Source organism: Ambystoma mexicanum, chromosome 3q, assembly GCF_040938575.1.
Source record: "Ambystoma mexicanum isolate Mex_15411 chromosome 3q, UKY_AmexF1_1, whole genome shotgun sequence".
NCBI classification, from domain to species: domain Eukaryota; kingdom Metazoa; phylum Chordata; class Amphibia; order Caudata; family Ambystomatidae; genus Ambystoma; species Ambystoma mexicanum.
Window position 1 is genome coordinate 204,306,765 of NC_090926.1, and position 20,204 is coordinate 204,326,968.

The window sequence follows — 20,204 nt, forward strand, 5'->3', positions numbered from 1 at the left end:
AACTGTAAAGATCATACTGCGTCCAAAACGGTCAACACATCTGGTACTCTGGAGGAGGATGCCATTGGAGTTACTCAACTTACTAAGGAAAGCCAAGTTGCCTTATTACCTCCAGCAAAGATCAATGGCATTGTGCCACCCTTGCCCACCACCAAAAAGACAGTTCAGTCACCATCGGACCTTTCTCATAAGCAAGTAGCAACCATCCCTAAAGCTCTGCCACCCTTGTCGGCTCACCTCCCCTGCTAGTAAAGAGCCAAAAGGCTCATCTAATCAAACTACTAAAATAGTCTTTGAAATACCTGAATCTAGCATGAGATCCCAAAAGAACCTAAATACTTACTTTCCAGTCAGTGGGAGAAGAACCAATGTGGTTCTGACAGCTGCTGAAATGAAAAAGGCTGAATCCTCCACCGTCAGTGCTCAATTACCATCACCAGAAATTTTCCAGAAGAGGAAATCATATAGTGACGTATGTCTCCATAATTTCCCGAACTGATGAAGTAATTGCTCCTCCCCCAATCAGAATTTTATCATAATTAATGGGGCTAGTAATTTACGGATTCTCAATGACCAAGCTGAGTCACCAAAACTGACCGACCCAAATGGCCATTTGGGCCACCAGATTCTGGCACTCTCTATAAACAATGGTGATCATGTAGTCCAACTGCACGTGCCGGGGGTTTTCCAAGGACTACAATACTGCCTCTTCGATACCTGGCCCTAACCTTAATCACACTCAAATACTGGGAACGCTGAGAAAGGCCCTTCAGGAGGGATCTATCTCCTTTGAAACTGTAACCAAGGAACTCGCAGGAAAACCTGAACCTCCTCTATCAACTTTGGCAGATTTTATCCTCCTGAACCATGATAATAGCTCTCATATGATACACGACTCCCTGCACTGACAGTCTGAAAATAAGTTCTGTCACTAACCCCCAATCTGTTCAAAAAGGGGTTCACATTAATGGGCTAGAAGGTAACCCTGAACGCCTTGACAAGGCTCGACTTAACCGTTTATTTTTTCTCACAGTCCTATCCCACATCCCGCAATTGAGAAATCTCACTACAGGAGATCTCACGAGAGTATCTTTGGCAAGATGGAATAATTATCATATGCTATGCTACCTCCCTTCAGAATGAATATTGAAATATATTTGGTCATGTAGGACTGAGCCTGAGGAACAAGGACTCTCTCTATCCACCTTTGCCAACGAAAACATTGCACAAGACTATATATTGTTCCAAAGTCCACTTCAAGGTCCTAACGTGGAAATTCCTCAACAACCTAAAGCCAAGTCTAACAATTCCAACCCTTCTCTTATCGAACTGCTGAAGTCATTGGGGAAAAACAAAGATATGATATGGTTGCAACCTACGTTAAGCTCAATCCTGAATGCTGAAACCGACCAATCTCCATCCTAGCCTTTGAATAGCAGTGAATTAAAGATCATTTCATGGAATTCCTCTGGGTTCCGCAATTTGCAGAATTGGTTCAGTACCCTAGGCACCATTCAACATCCAAATATTATACTGTTACAAGAAACCATGAAAACGGACCATCTGTTCCTCTCAGGCTATAGTACATACTGTTCCAGTGCCACAAGGGCTAACTCTGGCCGGCCCTCTTGGGGACTGGCAATTGCTCTAAATAATAACTTCAGGTGTAAATCGCAACTTGCCTGGGAATGAACAAATCTCCTGGGTGTACTGTTGCACTTAACAACAAGTACTATAAATGTGTACTGATAATAAGCTTATACTGGAACCCTGTTACCAATCCAATTGAACATATCCTCAATTAACTTGATAATTGTCTTGAAACCACATTTTTTTCTAAATGGTATTTGCGAAAGTATAATTGGCGGAGATTTCAATTCTGACTCACCCCCCAAGCCGATCTCCAGGCAAGTAGCGGTCACACTGCATCGAACAAGAGGAATGATTTGGAAGTCATTTTCATGACTGGGATATTGAGATTGTCGAAAGGCCTGATAAAGACTCACAACACACCTGGAGCGATGGCAATACCTGCTCAACAACTGATTATATTTGCTTATCGCATAACATCAGTTCTCTAGCAAGTGCCTTGTCCATCCGCCCAATGACACACAGAGATCACACTAACCTATTACTAAGTTTGAAAATTGATTGTCCGCTTTTAACGGCTGACTATTCATTAGCCCTTCCCAAAGTTCATCGTGATTCTATATCACTATGATGGAACCTTGGCCTTTGCAAACAATTTGTTGAGTATATATCAGATTATATCACAAACAGCAATATGAATTGCGCAGATTAAAAAAATCACAAATCTCAGACTCCAAATGACCATGTATTACGTAAACAGATACTGGTGAAATACAAAAACAAGCTGAGACATGTCCGTATACTTAGCTACAACAATGTCAACTGTGCCTTAATTAAGGCCATATGACACAAGGGCCCTTTGGCAAATCATCAAAAGGTTGTGCCCCCTCCCTAATCGGATTCCTACAACCACATGGTGTGAATATATCACAAAGATATTCACCCTTCCAGATGCATTTATAAATATAACACCTCCACCTATGTGTTACAGCCAGATTGATCGTTTCCAATGGTCCCTGGAAGACATAAAATGGCAATTGGCAAACTATCATTCTCTAAATCTGCAGGGCCTGGCGGGCTACTGCCCTGTGTTTATAAGACAGACCCAGCCACATGGGCAATCATCTTAAAATCAAAATTTGACAAGATCATTTTGATTGGAGCCATTCCTAAATCTTGGGTAACAGCGAATATCATCCCAATATATAAAAAAGGGGACCCATCTTTGCCCCTAAATTATCGACCCATTTCATTAATTGACAATGAGGCCAAAATCGTCGCAATTTTGCTCCTACACGAATTGGAACAGCATATCGATCAATATGGTTTACACTCCAAATACCAAACGGGCTTTAGAAAAGCCATGAGTACCACGCTTAATGCTACCATTATGGCGCACATCCTATCTGGAGTAAAATCTAAGAACGCATACCCAATCTATATTGCGCTGATCGATAGGTCAGCTGCTTTTGATTTTGTTGTGTGTAACATTCTCTGGTCCAAAATGGCGAAGTTAGGCATCCCTCTTAAACTGCTATATTGTTTCATCAAATTATACACTGACACATCTTACAAGACCAGGATTACTGGTGATGGAAGAACCACATACCCTATAAGAACTATGCTAGGACTGAAGCAGGGCTGCAATCTTGCAGCTACCTTCTTCAATCTTTACATTGCTAATCTGGATGAAGGGTGGAATGAGAAAAATCTTTTCTCGATCAAAGTTGGTACACTACGTCTGCATTGGCTAGCCTTTGCAGATGATATCATCCGATGGGACCCCACACCGATGGGACTTCAAACTAAATTGCATCTATTTGAGGACTTTGTGCGAGCACACAATCTCTGCCCAAATCCCACTAAAACTGCTATCATGAGATTTGGTCTAAAAAATAAGACCAAAACATACATGTGGCAAATATTGAACACACCGATACTTTTGATTCCTGATACTATTTATCTGGGCTACCACATACCTGAGAAGAATTCTATCAACTTTTGGATAGAACACCTAAATCTAAAAGCGCAACCGTTACTCTCTCAGATTAAAATTATCTTTGCCAAATATTGCAAATACTCTTTGGTGCCCATCATAGACTTATTTAATTTAAATGTTGAAAGTGTGCTCTTATATTGTCTTTATATTTGCCTATTAAATTTGAATCTGTTCCTAGATAGCCTCCAAGGCAGGCTCTTGAAACTGGCAATGCATCCTTCACCTGCATTGCCAAATAGCATTATAAGGCATGAAATGGGCCTAATCTCACTTTCCTCTAGAAGGAAATGGAGACAACTACTAAACTATGCTAAAATGAGCTGCCCTCCAGCTAAAAGCTTTATCTGGATCTAAAAACAAACTTGACTGCGAACAATGTGCCTTCTGTTAACTTATACCAACGTGAAATGCAGGCAATAATGGCCGAGGTGAATATCACATGCGATGATCTGTGTCTTAGACCTGGGTATGCAAGTCTACAAGCACGACTGGTGCAAAACCCTTGAAGAAATATGGAACTATAAAACATACACTGAGTAGGCTAAATTCACCAAAAAATGAACGCCACAATACAAATATATCGAGTCCTTTCCATGCAATCACACTCGAAACTCTTACATGAGGTTTAAACTCAACCAATACCATACAAGGGAAAGGACCGCTTACTGGAATAACAATAAAGGTGATGCGATAATTCTTAAATGTCAGTTCTATCCCTGTGAAGAACCAGTTGCAACACTAAAATATTTAGTACTATTTTGTTCTCATTTTAAATCCAAGAGAACGAAACTTACTAATGAAATTTGTCAACATTGATTTTGAAGATTGTCTCGAAGCGCTCTGGGCAAGAATGATGAATGCAAACCATTGGCCTTTGATATTTGCCCTAGTTTGGCTCTAGAAACACATTGAAAAAGAACTTGTGAATTCTGTTTTGTAAGCATGTAAGCATGCTTTATTTTAAACTCTTGGTGTTTTTCTTCTATTCTATTTTTATGATCTAATTATCGTTGATGAGCAAGGTTAACAATGTAAATCTTTTTAACAAACTGAATGTACAAAGAACTTTAATCTTTTTCTTTTTGTAAAGGTTCTTTTTTGAACGAGAGACAAATAGAAACATTTAAAAAAACAATGTTTGCACAAATGTAGCAGGAAATTACTTTTGGATTTGTATTGGTATTTATTTGGATGCAATTTGTTTCGCTTGTAGGTTTGAGTTCCTGTCTGGATAATGGCTTACACGTAAATCTTATAAAAGAAAAGTGACCAGCACCTGGAAGAGGGGGAACCAGGGGTGAACAATCCTCCCCCAAAGTGAAACCAAGAACTGAACTTTCATTTTAGTTGAAGGAACATTAATTGGTTATTTACGTCAGGCCCTCTAAGGCAAGAGACTTTCAAGAGAAACAAGACTTGGGCGAGGAGGTTCCCGATAAGCAGAAACGGAACTATTGACTTGTGCAGGGGGAAAGCTCGAGTGTGTACTGTGCTCCAAGATCCCATCTTACCCCATGCTCAAAACGTTGGGAAGAGAGATCCAAGCTACCGCATCCTGACGTATCATTTACAAACACTTCTTTCTTTCCTTGAAATCCACCCCAACACCTTATTGTATTAGTTGTAAAGTTTGGCAATAGGTTTCTTAGTATAGGCCGTTTGTTATTTGACACAACGCCACAAGGACTGCCTTATTTTCATTTGATGGTCGACGCTTGGTCCCATCTTAGATTTAGGTTTAGATTAGGCATTTTCCCAACCTGCATACAGTTTAATAAACACCCTTGAACTGTGATCTCTTGTGTCTGTCTTTACTGTTGCCACCATGAGGAACTTTCAGCGGGTGTCATGATCTCTGCTTCCAAAAGATCAGGACTTGCCCGACTCCCTTGGAAGCAGACTCATAACCCCGGTTCTGAGTGCCAGCCAGTCCCAATTGGGACCTTTTGGACCCTGTCCTGGTGCCAGTGGCACCAGGCTCATAAAGATGCCCAGTCCCAGCGCTGGAAGCGCCGGGCTCATAATGCTTGGGTGGACTTACCTGCAGCAGACCATGCTGCTTACTTACCTGCCAGTTGAACCCCTGATCCTCTTCTGTTTGGGACTACTTTTCCTGTTGGGTGGGGCAGGAGCCACTCCCTAGGTTCAGAACACTGGAACTCTTCTGGAAAGCAGGAACTCTTTTCTTACCTAGGCGTGGCTGTGGAAGGAGACACCTAAGCACTACAGGAGGCTATTTAAACCACACCCGTTGGATGAATCTTGCTTTGTGTTATTCTGCATTCTCTGCAGCAGAACGCTCATCGTGTCTTCTGCTTCTGATCCTGGGCCTAAGGGAACAAAGGCTTACCATCCTGGAATCCAGTCTTCAGCAGCACCTGTAAAGACAAAGAAAGAACAGGTTAGAACTACGGTCTTCAGTGGCAGAGCATCTCTTACCTGGTCCATCGGCTGTCACCAACGCCTCGCGCTGCATTCTGGCATCTGAAAGACAAAGGCTTACCTACTCTTCGCATGCTCCGGAGGTCTTCGCACTGCATTCCGGCATCTGAAAGACAAAAGCTTACCAGCTCTTCGCACGCTCCGGAGGCCTTCGGCGCTGCAGCCCGCATCTGAAAGACAAAAGAAGGTGCGTTTAAAGACATTGGGCAACTTTATTACTCACGTGCCATTACTCCTTCCCACGCCGAATCCAGTGGGTATTCCAGCACCCTTCAGCTTCTCTAAAGCTCCGAACTTGTACCTGCAAGATAAAAGGGACAGTTAGTGCGCATCGTGAAGCAGGCTACAAGCACTTACTTACGTGCTTCCAGGCGCTTCTATTCCTCACGCGGGTTCGATCCTCAACTCTCATCAGCCCGCCATCCGCCATCGCCGGAACCCTGCAAAACAAGAGATATCATTACAAAAGACTTTTAAGACATTTGAAGTGCCCAGAACTTACCGTTCGTGCAGTTAACGACCGACAGCAGTCCTCTGAGGTCAAGAGGCCTGCACCCTTATCCAGTGAAGAAACTGGTTACGGCACCCTGCCCCGAGGCAGATGGAGAGCTCGGCGTTCACTTACCTAAGGTGAGGGCGTTAACCTTTGGGGTTCTACAGGAGAAGAGAAAGGGAAGAGGAGAGAGGCACCCAATAACCCCAGTTCATTAATCCCATATTTTCTATCTGCAGACATCTTACTCTTCGAGTCAGACATACAGTGCACAGAGGTCCAGCCCAAAGAGCCAACCGTGTGTTACACATCACCTTTGAAGATACGGCATTCACCCAGTCAAGACCGGCGCCTCTGCGGGAATCAGGTGAGCGTTACAGAACACAAAGCCTACCGCAAAACTCCCACCCAGGCGCTATGGAAACCTCGGATACCGACCAGCTAGCCCAGTTACTTGGGGAACTAAGAGCAGAAGTGCATGCAGCCCGTCAGGAAACGAATGCTCTAAGAAGGGAACTGATTATTTCCAAGGAGCGAACAGACGATCTCGCTAGACAATTGCTACAGTCACAAGCCGGACAAACTCCGTTACCCGCATCAGGGGCAAATCTTCCTTCAACATCCTCTACGAACCCAGTGCAGATCAACCTACCTGGGAATGTACCTCTGGCTCCGCCCGAACGATTTTCTGGTGACCCAAAGAGGTTTGCAGTATTTATTAATCAGTGCCGGTTGCACTTCTTATGCCGGCCAGCAGCCTTTCCAACTGATCAAGCTAAGGTAGCTTTCGTGCTTTCGTACCTTAGTGGCAATGCGGCAGACTGGTCGATCCCTCTAGTTAATCAAGATGATCCGGTTCTCCATGATTTTCAAGCTTTTCAGCTCAGTATGGAAAAACTGTTTGCAAGACATTCACAGGGGCAGGCCTTGGACAATGAGCTCCTTTCATTGCGACAAGGTAATCAAGACCTTTTGGCTTATTATTGCGTCTTTCAACAGACTGATAGTGGAAACTCGGCCTGAGAACAAAAGGATTACGCTGTTTTATAGAGGTCTACGTGGAGAGCTCAAAGATATGTTAGCCCAAGTAGTGAATCCCCCGCAAGACTGTTCGGACTATATTGACTTAGTCGTTCAAATTGACCACAGACTGCAGAACAGGAAGGCCGATCGTTCCAAGTTTGTTGCTCGAGTATTTTCCAAACCACCAACTCCTACCAAAGGAGTAGACTCCGGGGAACCCATGCAAATAGGGGGCCTGAAAGGATCACTAACACAAAGGAGCGGGAAAGGAGAAAACAGCTGCAATTATGCCTCTATTGCGGAAACCCGGGGCACTTTCTTCGAGACTGTCTGGTGAAACCAGCCAAGAAGGCAGTAGGAGCTGCAGTTACCAGGGTCACAAACTCTGAGCAGGGAAACGACCTCGCCCGACAAGAATAGAGGTCCTCTTGCTGAGCGTTAAAACCAGTTCCGTGACCTCGCATTTCGTGATACCTATGGTCCTCATTAGCCCTGAACATCCGGATCGATTACATGCGATTGAAGCTTACGTCAACAGCGGTGCCATCGGCAATTATGTGGATCATGAAATGGTTTTGAGGATGAATCTGACTATTTGTCCAAAGGCTGTAAAGGACGTCATTACTACGGTGGATGGTACGGAGATAGCTTCCGGACCAGTAACGCATACCACCCAAGAAGTGACGCTAGTAAGTCAAGATGGACACCATGAGAAGATTGTGTTCGATGTGACCAAGGCCCCTCAGTTCCAGATTATTCTAGGAATTCCTTGGTTAGAGAAGCACAATCCTCAGATCGATTGGCGAGCAAGAACGGTTCAGTTTCCAGAATGTGTCTCTACTTGTCACCCTCGACCTGGTGTTGCACTGGCAGCAATTTCCTCGGAGGCTCCCCAGTTACCTCCTGAATACCTAGAATTCCAATTTCCGGAAGGATCAGGCTGACTCTCTACCTCCTCATAGGTCTTATGACTGCCAGATAGACCTGATACCTGGATCTACTCCTCCTTGTAGTAGAATTTATGCCCTCACCGAGCCTGAGAATCTTCACCTCCGACAATACCTGGATCAATACCTAGCGAATGGGTTTATTCATCCTTCCAAGTCCCCTGCTTCCTCAGCTTTGTTCTTCGTTCCAAAAAAAGAAGGGGACCTTAGAACTTGTATAGATTATCGCGCCCTGAACCAGATCACCATTAAGAATAGATATCCGTTACCTTTGATCCCTGAACTCCTGGACCAAGTCAGAAAAGCATGCATATATACAAAGCTGGATCTTAGAGGAGCCTACCACTTGGTACGAGTAAAAGAAGTCGATGAATGGAAGACGGCCTTCCGCACCAAGTATGGGCTATTTGAATATCAGGTCATGCCCTTCGGACTTTGCAATGCCCCGGCCGCCTTTCAATATTTTATGAACGATGTCCTCAGAGAGCTCATAGATGTGTGTGTTGTTGTTTACATTGACGACATCCTCGTTTATTCTTCATCGGAAACTGAACATCGGAAACACGTGAAAATGGTCCTCGAGAGATTGCGTCAACACAAACTTTTTGCTAAGTTGGAAAAATGTGTTTTCAACGTGACTGAAGTTGAATTCTTGGGATTCATATTATCACCTAGCGGAGTGCGTATGGATTCAAAGAAGGTCGATGCAATTCTCAAATGGCCATCGCCATCCTCCGTAAAAGGTGTTCAAAGCATGTTAGGCTTTGCTAACTTTTACCGCAGGTTTATCCCCGAATTCTCTCGAATAGTCCAGCCCATCACCGCCTTGTTAAAGAAAAACAAACGTTTTGAATGGTCTACCGAGGCGGAACAAGCTTTCCAGAATTTGAAGACTAGATTTATCTCTGCACCGATCTTAAAACATCCTCGCCCAGAACTCCCCTACATCGTTGAAACTGATGCTTCGAGCCTTGCCATGGGGGCAGTTCTATCACAAAAGGACCCAGTAACCAATCAGTTGCATCCCGTGGCATTTTGGTCCCGCAAATTCTCGCCTCCTGAAATCAATTACACTATTACTGATAAGGAACTTCTAGCTATCAAGTCCGCCTTTAAGGCTTGGCGGCATTATCTTCTGGGGGCCCGACACACCGTTACTGTGATTACAGATCACCGAAACCTGCAATATTTGAAAACCGCAAAATCTCAATCCTCTAGGCAACTCCGTTGGGCACTATTCTTTGCCGAGTTTGACTTCATAATTACCTATCGACCTGGTACAAAAAACGGTAAAGCTGATGCCCTTTCTCGGGTGGGAGTGGAAGAACATTTGATCAATCCTAAACCTGTACCTATCAGTCCCGAACAAAGAATTCTAGGTGTAATCGCCACACAATCCATAGAGGAAGTTAAGGATAAAGCCAGGCTACTGGTAACTCCAGCAGACATACAGAATTGACATCTGCAGGGAAAGGACTTTACGGTGAAGGACAACCTGTTATATTTCCAAGAACGGTTATACCTGCCAAGCACAGATTTACAGAAAAAGGTAATCTCTTGTTATCACGATTCTTTAATGGAAGGGCATCCCGGTATGACCAAGACCTCGGAAAAGATCAAGCGCTACTTCTGGTGGCCATCTTGGAAAAAAGATATCAGAGACTTTATAATGTCCTGTGGAGTATGCGCCCAAAACAAGAGTCAAAAGGAAAAACCAGCCGGCCTCTTACGCCCTATTGACATCCCGCCTCGCCCTTGGCATACGCTTTCTATGGACTTCATCACCGATCTACCTCCATGCTCCGGACACAATACGATCCTAGTAATCGTGGACCTATTCTCCAAGATGGCGCATTTCATTCCACTCAAAGGCTTACCAACAGCAGCAACTCTGGCCCGAGAATTTCTCGAAAACATCGTCCGACTGCACGGTTTTCCTTCAGTTCTAATTTCGGATCGAGGTAGTCAATTTATTTCTCATTTTTGGCGAAGTTGCTGTCGGTCGGCTCAAATTGATGTGAGACTTTCGACCAGCCACCATCCTCAAACCGACGGACAAACCGAGAGGACCAATCAAACTCTGGAACAGTATTTGCGCTGCATGCTACAACAAACTGAAAAAACTTGGAAAGATATCCTTTGGATAGCCGAATATGCCTACAATAACTCTGTCCACTCTGGAACTGGGAAAACCCCGTTTTTTCTTTTATACGGTAGTCACCCTCGAACCTCGGAGTTGGATCCACTCCAAGATCTTGGAACACCAGCAGTAGACCACCTGCATTCTACAATCACCCAAGCCTTTAAGGAAGCCGTTTCTCACCTTCAAAGGGCTAAAGAACAATACAAGAAAGGAGCAGACCAACATCGGAAGGAAGCCCCCCAATATCAAGTAGGAGATCAAGTCTGGTTATCCACCAAATATCTACCTCTAAAAGGACCACGCACATTCAACCCAAGATACCTTGGTCCCTATTCCATCACTACCATAGTAAATCCAGTAGCGGTCAAGTTGGACTTGCCCCCTCACATGAAGATACATCCGGTCTTCCATGTCTCTCTATTAAAACCCGTGCAACCTCAAACCCGACTAACTACATCTCCAAAACCTATTCTAGTTGATGGAGAACTCGAGTTTGAAGTCAAAAGCATCCTGGATTCCAAGATCTCCAAATCTAAACTATTTTACCTGATTGACTGGAAAGGCTACGGTCCCCAAGAAAGATCCTGGGAACCTGCAGAATATGTCCACGCGCCTCGTCTAATCAAAAGATTTCATCGAACATTTCCTAACAAGCCCAAACCCCCGGAGAAGCCCGGTTTGGGAGGGGCCTTGAGGGGGGTGCTGTCATGATCTCTCCTTCCAAAAGATCAGGACTTGCCCGACTCCCTTGGAAGCAGACCCATAACCCCGGTTCCGAGTGCCAGCCAGTCCCAATTGGGACCTTTTGGACCCTGTCCTGGCGCCAGTGGCACCAGGCTCATAAAGATGCCCAGTCCGAGCGCTGGAAGCGCCGGGCTCATAATGCTTGGGTGGACTTACCTGCAGCAGACCATGCTGCTTACTTACCTGCCAGTTGAACCCCTGATCCTCTTCTATTTGGGACTACTTTTCCTGTTGGGTGGGGCAGGAGCCACTCCCTAGGTTCAGAACACTGGAACTCTTCTGGAAAGCAGGAACTCTTTTCTTACCTAGGCGTGGCTGTGGAAGGAGACACCTAAGCACTACAGGAGGCTATTTAAACCACACCCGATGGATGAATCTTGCTTTGTGTTATTCTGCATTCTCTGCAGCAGAACGCTCATCGTGTCTTCTGCTTCTGATCCTGGGCCTAAGGGAACAAAGGCTTACCATTCTGGAATCCAGTCTTCAGCAGCACCTGTAAAGACAAAGAAAGAACAGGTTAGCACTACGGTCTTCAGTGGCAGCGCATCTCTTACTTGGTCCATCGGCTGTCACCAATGCCTTGCTCTGCATTCTGGCATCTGAAAGACAAAGGCTTACCTACTCTTCGCATGCTCCGGAGGTCTTCGCACTGCATTCCGGCATCTGAAAGACAAAAGCTTACCAGCTCTTCGCACGCTCCGGAGGCCTTCGGCGCTGCATCCCGCATCTGAAAGACAAAAGAAGGTTAGTTTAAAGACATTGGGCAACTTTATTACTCACGTGCCATTACTCCTTCCCACGCCGAATCCAGTGGGTATTCCAGTACCCTTCAGCTTCTCTAAAGCTCTGAACTTGTACCTGCAAGATAAAAGGGACAGTTAGTGCGCATCGTGAAGCAGGCTACAAGCGCTTACTTACGTGCTTCCAGGCGCTTCTATTCCTCACGCGGGTTCGATCCTCAACTCTCATCAGCCCGCCATCCGCCATCGCCGGAACCCTGCAAAACAAGAGATATCATTACAAAAGACTTTTAAGACATTTGAAGTGCCCAGAACTTACCGTTCGTGCAGTTAACGACCGACAGCAGTCCTCTGAGGTCAAGAGGCCTGCACCCTTATCCAGTGAAGAAACTGGTTACGGCACCCTGCCCCGAGGCAGATGGAGAGCTCGGCGTTCACTTACCTAAGGTGAGGGCGTTAACCTTTGGGGTTCTACAGGAGAAGAGAAAGGGAAGAGGAGAGAGGCACCCAATAACCCCAGTTCATTAATCCCATATTTTCTATCTGCAGACATCTTACTCTTCGAGTCAGACATACAGTGCACAGAGGTCCAGCCCAAAGAGCCAACCGTGTGTTACACATCACCTTTGAAGATACGGCATTCACCCAGTCAAGACCGGCGCCTCTGCGGGAATCAGGTGAGCGTTACAGCGGGGACCAATAGCGTCCTGCTGAGAGGATCCCAGATTGTGAATCCGCCAGAGCCGATTGAGCGTGTGATCACCATAGTGCACATGGGCCAAGGGGCCACAAAAACGAAAACCCAATTGTGTGAGAATGTATGGTTTCCCGACCTGGAGAAAAATGTGGAAATGATGATATACAGCTTTAAATGGTGCTTGGTGTCAGGTCAGCTACAGAAGCAGCCACTGACACAGTCCCGGGAGACGGGACCATAGCAGGCAGTCAGTATATATTTTGGGACGATCATGCAGAGCCAGCACTTTATGGTTGTGCTGGATGAGTTGCGGTTTGTACAGTTGATGGCAGACAAAACAGTAATACCGGTGTTGGCAGAAATCTTTGCAAGACGCCCTGCCACCTACAATGAGGTAGGACAACCAATCGCCATTTCAAGGCAGAAGCTTTCAGGAGTTTGACTCAGAGCACGGGATCAAGCATATCTGCACCACTCCATGCGGGTCCAGGGCGAATGGGACATGAGTGCTTCATGCACACTCTAAACAAAATGTTTTCGAATTGCGCTGGAGCAAGGAACGGAGTTAGAGATGGGTCTGGTCACATTTCTGTCCGCTTATAGCACCACCCCTCTCTCTCTGACGGGTTGCCACAGCAGAGGCGATGAGGTTAGGCACGAAAGTTAGATCGCTGGTGCCAGAGCATAAGTCGTGTCAGTGGTTGGATATTGATGTCGACAAAATAAGGAAGCAACAGCAGGTGTGGAATGAGCAAGAGTCGGTCAAAAAAGGGCTGGTGACGTCACCAATTAAAGCGGGGTAGGGGGGAGGGGCACTGCAGTGATCCAAAACCGCAAGCCGACACACACGTTGTGCTTTCCGTATGATGCAGAGCCCTGGAAGGTGACGCACAGAAAAGGGTCCACGATAATGGCCAGGAGGCCGGGGGAGGTAGTGACTCGGGCCTGCAGTTGGTTCAGGGGGATTTCCGCGAGTAATGAACTGGAGATTCATCCGGGGCAAGACCTGAGATAAGAGAATGAGGGCAAACAGGAACGGCCACTGGACGGTTACGAGGGCGAATTCGATAGAGAGCTCCCAAGAGCTCTGGGGATGAATCCGAAACAGAGGTGCCCGAGGCATGAACAAGCAGAGTTGAGGAGCAGCCCAGATGAAGGATACTGTCCAGGCTCAATAACTATCTGTTGTACTCCAAGGATGAATGAAGAAGAGATCCAGAGAGCATATGTATTAAGGAGTTTACAATGTTGCTATGATGGGGTTGGCTTTTTCAATGGTGATTATAAAAGGGATCTGGTGACTACGTACATGGATGAGTGCTGACATACGATACGTCACTGGATCAGAGGTGGCTGAATAAAGAGGGGACCGGCAACGGTCACGGACCAGATAGCAATCTACTGTGTCCTCGTTAAATTAATACGGGCATACAGAGAGGTCTGCCCTCTCCGTGTCAGTGGCACTGTGAGCCCCCCAACACTTGCTATACCAAATAACGAAAGCCAGGGAAAATCAGAGTTATTTTTGCAAAGTTCTAAAATTGTGATCACCTCCTAGAAGCTTAATATTCAGTTGAAGTCAATGCTTCAGCCTCTCCCGCCATTTTCATTCAACGCGCACGGATACACCACACACTTTTCATGCCATTTAAAGCACCACTCTGACAATGAAAAAAAAACATTAATTATTCTTCCAAGTATTCTCAAAACAAAATTTGGCAGAACATAGAGATAGAACTCGTAGCATTTAAATCATTAATAAGGGCTTTACAGAATTGTTTTAGTTTCATCTAAAGAGAAACAGAAAAACATGTCCTGGAAATGTATTCAGTTGTGCTCACAGAACCATTCACGTGCCTTTTCTTTTTGCCTTAATGCGGGTCAAGCATAAATAAGTTTTGAGTGCATTTATTTTTCGTCTGAAATTAAAGAATCGTGTGCACTTTCTGAATGAATGCCCTCCCACTAGCTTTGGGAGGGACCCAAAGGGAGGGAGCCACTTTGCATTCCTCTGAAAGCGTGTATAGAAAAAGCACAGCAGGTGGCAGGACCTGGAGGGTGCATGTGGAGGCCAGATCTCCACTTTCACACCATTACTTACCGGACCCAATCAAATTCTTTCTCACCAATTGCAAGTGGTCAGTGTGTATTCTGTTGCCTGCATGTGAATGTGCATGTGAACGGTTTTAGCAATGGAAGAACAACCGTTCGGCCTGAACAAGAACTAGACTAAATATGAGAAGGCGGTTGCCAAACTATCAACCAAAATGGTGCTTTTCTCTTCGTAACACACATGCCAAACTCCATTTAAAGACAAACTGGCCATTAAAAAAAACAGACGTGCCATTCAGTCCTAGCAGCACAGTTCCATTACACTCCATCACGACATACGCTTCACTGTTCACTCCCCTCACACTCCCAGGCCAGTCATTTAGCTTGGGGTTGTTGACATACAGGCTTCAGAAATCTGTATGTAACTTTTGGATCACACACTGCTATCCCTGCAGGCCGTCACATCCGTACACCCTTCACTAGTTGAAGTCTGGTAATAACAACCCTTATTATCAGCACCAAGAGGCATTTCTGAGAGTACTCTTCAAAGTGCCTTCCCACACTACCTGCACGACGAGCACCACTTACCATGGTTGGTTCTCCAGCCAGTCTGCCAGGATGTGACGTACATTTCGGGGGAACCCAAGATAGAGGTTACTGAAGCATTCAGGCGGCATCTTGGAGACAACACTCCAAAGAGAAGATTTGGACATTTTGGATCCGTTGTCCTAAAAAAGAACACAGTGACAACACAATCATTAGTCCAGTATCCTCCTCCAGATGCAAATCAGGCTTTACTGAACCAAACTCTCCAATAGTAGTCCCTTCAAACTTAATTTCTGCCTTGAGAGAATACGTTTTTGGTCTCATAATTGAGGAAGTGGCACCAGTCAGAAACCGCAGACTAAGAGGACATATTTTTCTTTGATCCAGAGTCATCTCCTCCTTCATCCATTTTTGTTTATGTTTTTTAGTGGAATCAATTGGCACGACTGTTTGAAGCCGATATAGAGTAAGTCATTGGTGACAATGAAGTAATCTAGCTCTTGGAGCAGGCCAACTCAACCGCATTTAACTTGCCCCACTGAGGAGGGGATGTCCAGCTAAGGTAGCTGCTTCGTAGTGAGTGGAACATAATGTTAATGTTAAACGTGTTTCTATAGCGCGCCATCACTGATGGAATTGATCTCCAGGCGCTGAGGTGGATTTGCAAACAAAGAGGTGGGGTTGGGTTAGTGGGTGAAGAGGGCGTGGGAAAGTGAAAAGGTGGTGTCCTGTTGGCAGCTTCAGTTCGGTTTTCACTGTGCGGTGAGCTTGGGTGTGAATATAGGATCGATGCAAGTCCTCGTGTGCTGTTGCGATTTATGTGTCGATTGTTGTTGTGGTGTGGTGAAGAGCGTGCGGTTTGCTGTGAGAGAAATGGTTGTGTGGGTTTTTGTGTGAGTTAAGTCTGCAGAAATTGGAGGTTTTTGTTAGTCAGTTATATGTCTCTTAATCCTTGTAGTTCTTGTTTTAAGTATCTGGTTGTCATAGGGGGTAGGTATATTCTTTCTCTTTCCTTTCTGACTGTCTAGTTTCTAGGGCGATGGCGTGGCTGGTTCCCAGCTAAGTTATTGAGGTAGGTACACCTGGTTGGGCGAGCATTATCCCCGAATTAGATAGTGGTTATATTATTATCCCCCGCTCCTTCCTATCTATTTACTGTTGGTGGTCCATTGCTTCCTGTGATTACAATGTGGGGCAAGGTGTTATTGCTGGGTCATCCTGGTCTTCCTTCCAGATTGATCTGTGGTCGTTCTTGGGTATGATTCTAGGTGATCTATCTTTCAATTACTAAGTGGATATGTTGTAGATCAGTATTAGGGGTTAGGGGTCGGAGGCTTAGGAAGTAGGGGATAGGTTTCCTCTCTCAGCATAGTTCCGCTGTGTATGCCCCTATGGGCATTATTTCTAGTTATGGGGTGACGAGGATTTGAGGGGTTTCCTGAATTGTAGGTGATCTCTTGTGTTTTTCGTATTTTCTTTGGTAGTTCATTCCAGATTTTTGGTAAGAGGTGAGAGAATGAGGATCCTCAGAGATTTCTTTATATGTATGGTGTGGGTTCCAAACTGATGTCGCTACTGGATCTCAGTGGCCCTATTGTGTGATGGACGTTTATTTTTCTTCTAAGGAACTCTGCACCATGGTCCTTATGCACATTTATTTGAACTTGATTTGTTGTTTGATGGGTAACCAGTGTAGCGTTTTCATTGCTGGAGTGATGTGTTCTCTTCGAGGTAATTTAAGGAGCAGTCTGGCCGCCGCTTTTTTGTATGCATTTGAGGTTTTTTTTAGAAGTCGTTCAGGCATGCATAGATATAAGCTATTGGCGTGGTCTAATCTGGACATGATGAGAGCAATGATGGTAGTTGTTTTGGTGGTGAATGACAGGAATGGTAGGATCCCTTTGCCGCTCACAGGCGAAATAAACATTTCTTGATTAGGGCGTTTACTTGTGGCTCTAGAGTGAGTTTGTTGTCCATCAGGACTCCCAGGTTTCTTACAATTGATGATGGGGCTGAGGTTTCACCAAGTTCTGATGGCCATGGGATATGGAGGTTGTCTTCTCCATTTTTTGTGATGATCATTATTTCTGTTTTGCCTGGGTTGAGTTTGAGGTGGTTTGAGTTCATCCAGTTGTATATTTCTCAAAGGAAGTTCTCTAGTGTTGAGTTTTCATCATTTTATAGACTATTTGTCTTTCGTCAGGTAAGTTTTACAAGGTGAGGCCATGACTTTCGATGATTTTAATTAGTTGAGACAGGTAGACGTTGAATGGTAGCGGGGAGAAGGATGATCCTTGTGGGACTCTGCATGACGATTCTCTTGGGCTTGATTTAAAAGGTTTCATCCACATCATTTCTGTTCTGTTTGTTAGGAAGGATTTGATCCATAGTACCGTGTTGACGGTGATTCTGAAATCTTCCAGTCTCATGATGAGAATGTCGTGGTTAACTGTGTCGAATGCCACAGAGAGGTCTAGAAGTATCAGAGCGGTGATGTTGTTTGAGTCTGCGTTTGCCTTTAGATCATCCCAGATTGAGAGAAGTGCTGTTTCCATTCCTCTCATCGGTCTGAAGCCTACTTTTGCCTGGTTTAATAGGCAGTGTTCTTCTATGAATTCTTGGGTTGATCTATATATGTGTGTTTACAAGAGTTTAGTTGGGTTGGGGATGTTGAGATCGGTCTGTAATGGGAGAGGTCCTCTACGTTTCCTGCTGTATCCTTGAGGAGTGGTTTGATGTATGCTGATTTGAAGGATTGTGGCACTTTCCCAGGTAGGTTGTTGAAGTTTGAATTTTTTTCTGCAGTCTTTAGTGATCCTCCATTCCAGTTCTAGTTTTTGTTTTTTCCTTTTCATGGCGCCTAGTAATGGGGTGAACCATTTTGCTGTTGCTCTTTTGCAGGATGGACCGAAAGGTTTTTCTTCGGCAATCTCATCAATTGTTGTTGTTATCCATTTGCGAAGTATACCTATTTTAGTGCCAAGGTCAGCTTCGTCCATAGTTGTTGCTTGTGGTTTGGTGATCTCCAGTAGTTTCATTAAGTTGGAGTTTTTTATGGTTCTCCAGTTACTTTTCATGATGATCAGTAGCTTTCCCTGTTTCTTGGTAATTGGGGAGGGCAGTGTGATTATGAAGGGGATGATTAGGTTGTCGCTCCAGAGGATCTGGATCGGTGGCGCGTCATGGTAATTAGTTTTCTGTTGGCGAAGATTGCGTCCAGTGTATGTCCTGCCGTGTGGGTTGCTTCTTTGACTAGCTAATGTAGTTTCATTGTTGTTAGTTGGCTGTTAAGAGATTTTTGTAATGTTGAAATGTCAGAGGATGATCAGGTGGTTATGATCAACAGTTAGGTTGGTGATTGCTTCTATGAAGGTGTCTACGAAGGCTGCATCATATGTTGGTGGTCTGTATACCAGTATGAATTTCAGGTTTGTTCTGGGATTTGTTGATAGACATAGGATTAGGGATTCACATTTATTGATGTTTAATGGGTCTTCCGCTTTAATTTCCAAGTGTTCTTTGTGGATGATTGCCAGTCCACCACCTCTTTTGGTTTTCCCGTTTGCCTGGATGCACTTAAAAGGTATCGGGCAGGCAGTTATTGAGGGTGATCTTGTAGTTGTCATCTAGCCATATTTCTGATACGAAAAAGATGTCGATGCCTCCGTCGCTTAGGAGGTCGTAGATTTCGGTGGCATGTCTGGACATTGATCTTGCGTGAATTAGATTTGCAGTGGATCTTTTTGGTGTGATTTGGTTTATTTGTTGTTCCCTGTTTTCATTTGTGGGTGTTCAGTTGGGGTGCTTTTCTGTTAACTCCGATTGGTTGAGGTTCTGTGAAGGCGGCTGTGTCATTGAATCGGTCTGTGAGATTGATAATTGGGTTGCTGAATTCTATTGCTTCATCATCTCTTGTCATTTGATGTGGGTATCGATAGTGCCCTTCTTTTCTTGTGATATAGGGAGTAAGGGGGTTGGTGTCATGCCATTCCCTTCTTGGGTTCACCCGTCTTTTGTTCCGTTGTTCGGGGGTGTTGTTTATCCATCTGGAAACATCGGTGTCGTTGAAGTATCTAGGTTCTTGGTGTGCGGTACAGAGTAAGGTATAAGGCTTTTGCACTTACTAAGTTTGTTCTTTCAATAGTATTATTTGGCGGAGTGTGTACTGTATTGAAGGAGTCTTCTAATGGGGGGAGGTTAAGCTTGTGTATCCATATTATTTGTACCGTGTTCCTTTTCTCTTTGTCGGCGTCCAATTCTGCGTCGGGGCATTTTGGGTCCTCGTGGGGAGGCGGTGTGGGAGAGTTGGTCTGGGTGTTGAGTTTACAGGGGCAGTTGTCCAACTGCTGTGCCGTGTGCCAGGCTAGTGTGGATTTTAAACCTTTTAAGTTGTGGTGTCTGGATGCTTTCCAAGGCTGTGACTTTGTTCAGTCAGTTGGGTAGGGGTGTTCCTCTTACAACGGGAGGGCTGTCCTAGGGGGTATTGTACATTGGTGGGTGGCACAGCTGGTTATGGGCTATGGGTGCAGGTAAACTAGGGTGGGGATTATGGTGGTAGTTATTGGCTTTGGTGGTTGCTGGGTGTTCTGGGTGTCGGGTTCCTGGGATTTAATTGTGGCAGGTACTGATATTTTCCAGAAGAATGAGAAGCAAGAGGTGGAGAGCCTAGGTTTTACAGGTGGTTTACAATGAGATTGTACTTTTGGTGTAGGATGTGAGATGTCCGAAGGGATGTAGGTTTCAGCGGGAGCCAAGCAATGATTGAAGCTTGATTCCTTACCCCTGGAC

At 45.0% G+C, this 20,204-nt stretch overlaps 1 protein-coding gene across 7 annotated transcripts in view; it reads right to left on the reverse strand.

Moving 5' to 3' along the window:
• The window catches only part of STAT6 (signal transducer and activator of transcription 6), a 1,449,539-nt gene that overhangs the window by 716,839 nt on the left and 712,496 nt on the right, over positions 1 to 20,204 (reverse strand). For all 7 annotated transcript variants that reach the window (XM_069653558.1, XM_069653564.1, XM_069653563.1 and 4 more), the window contains one exon: positions 15,459 to 15,598. In XM_069653558.1, coding sequence (XP_069509659.1) covers positions 15,459 to 15,598 — 140 coding nt within the window. The remainder of the gene's footprint in view (positions 1 to 15,458; positions 15,599 to 20,204) is intronic.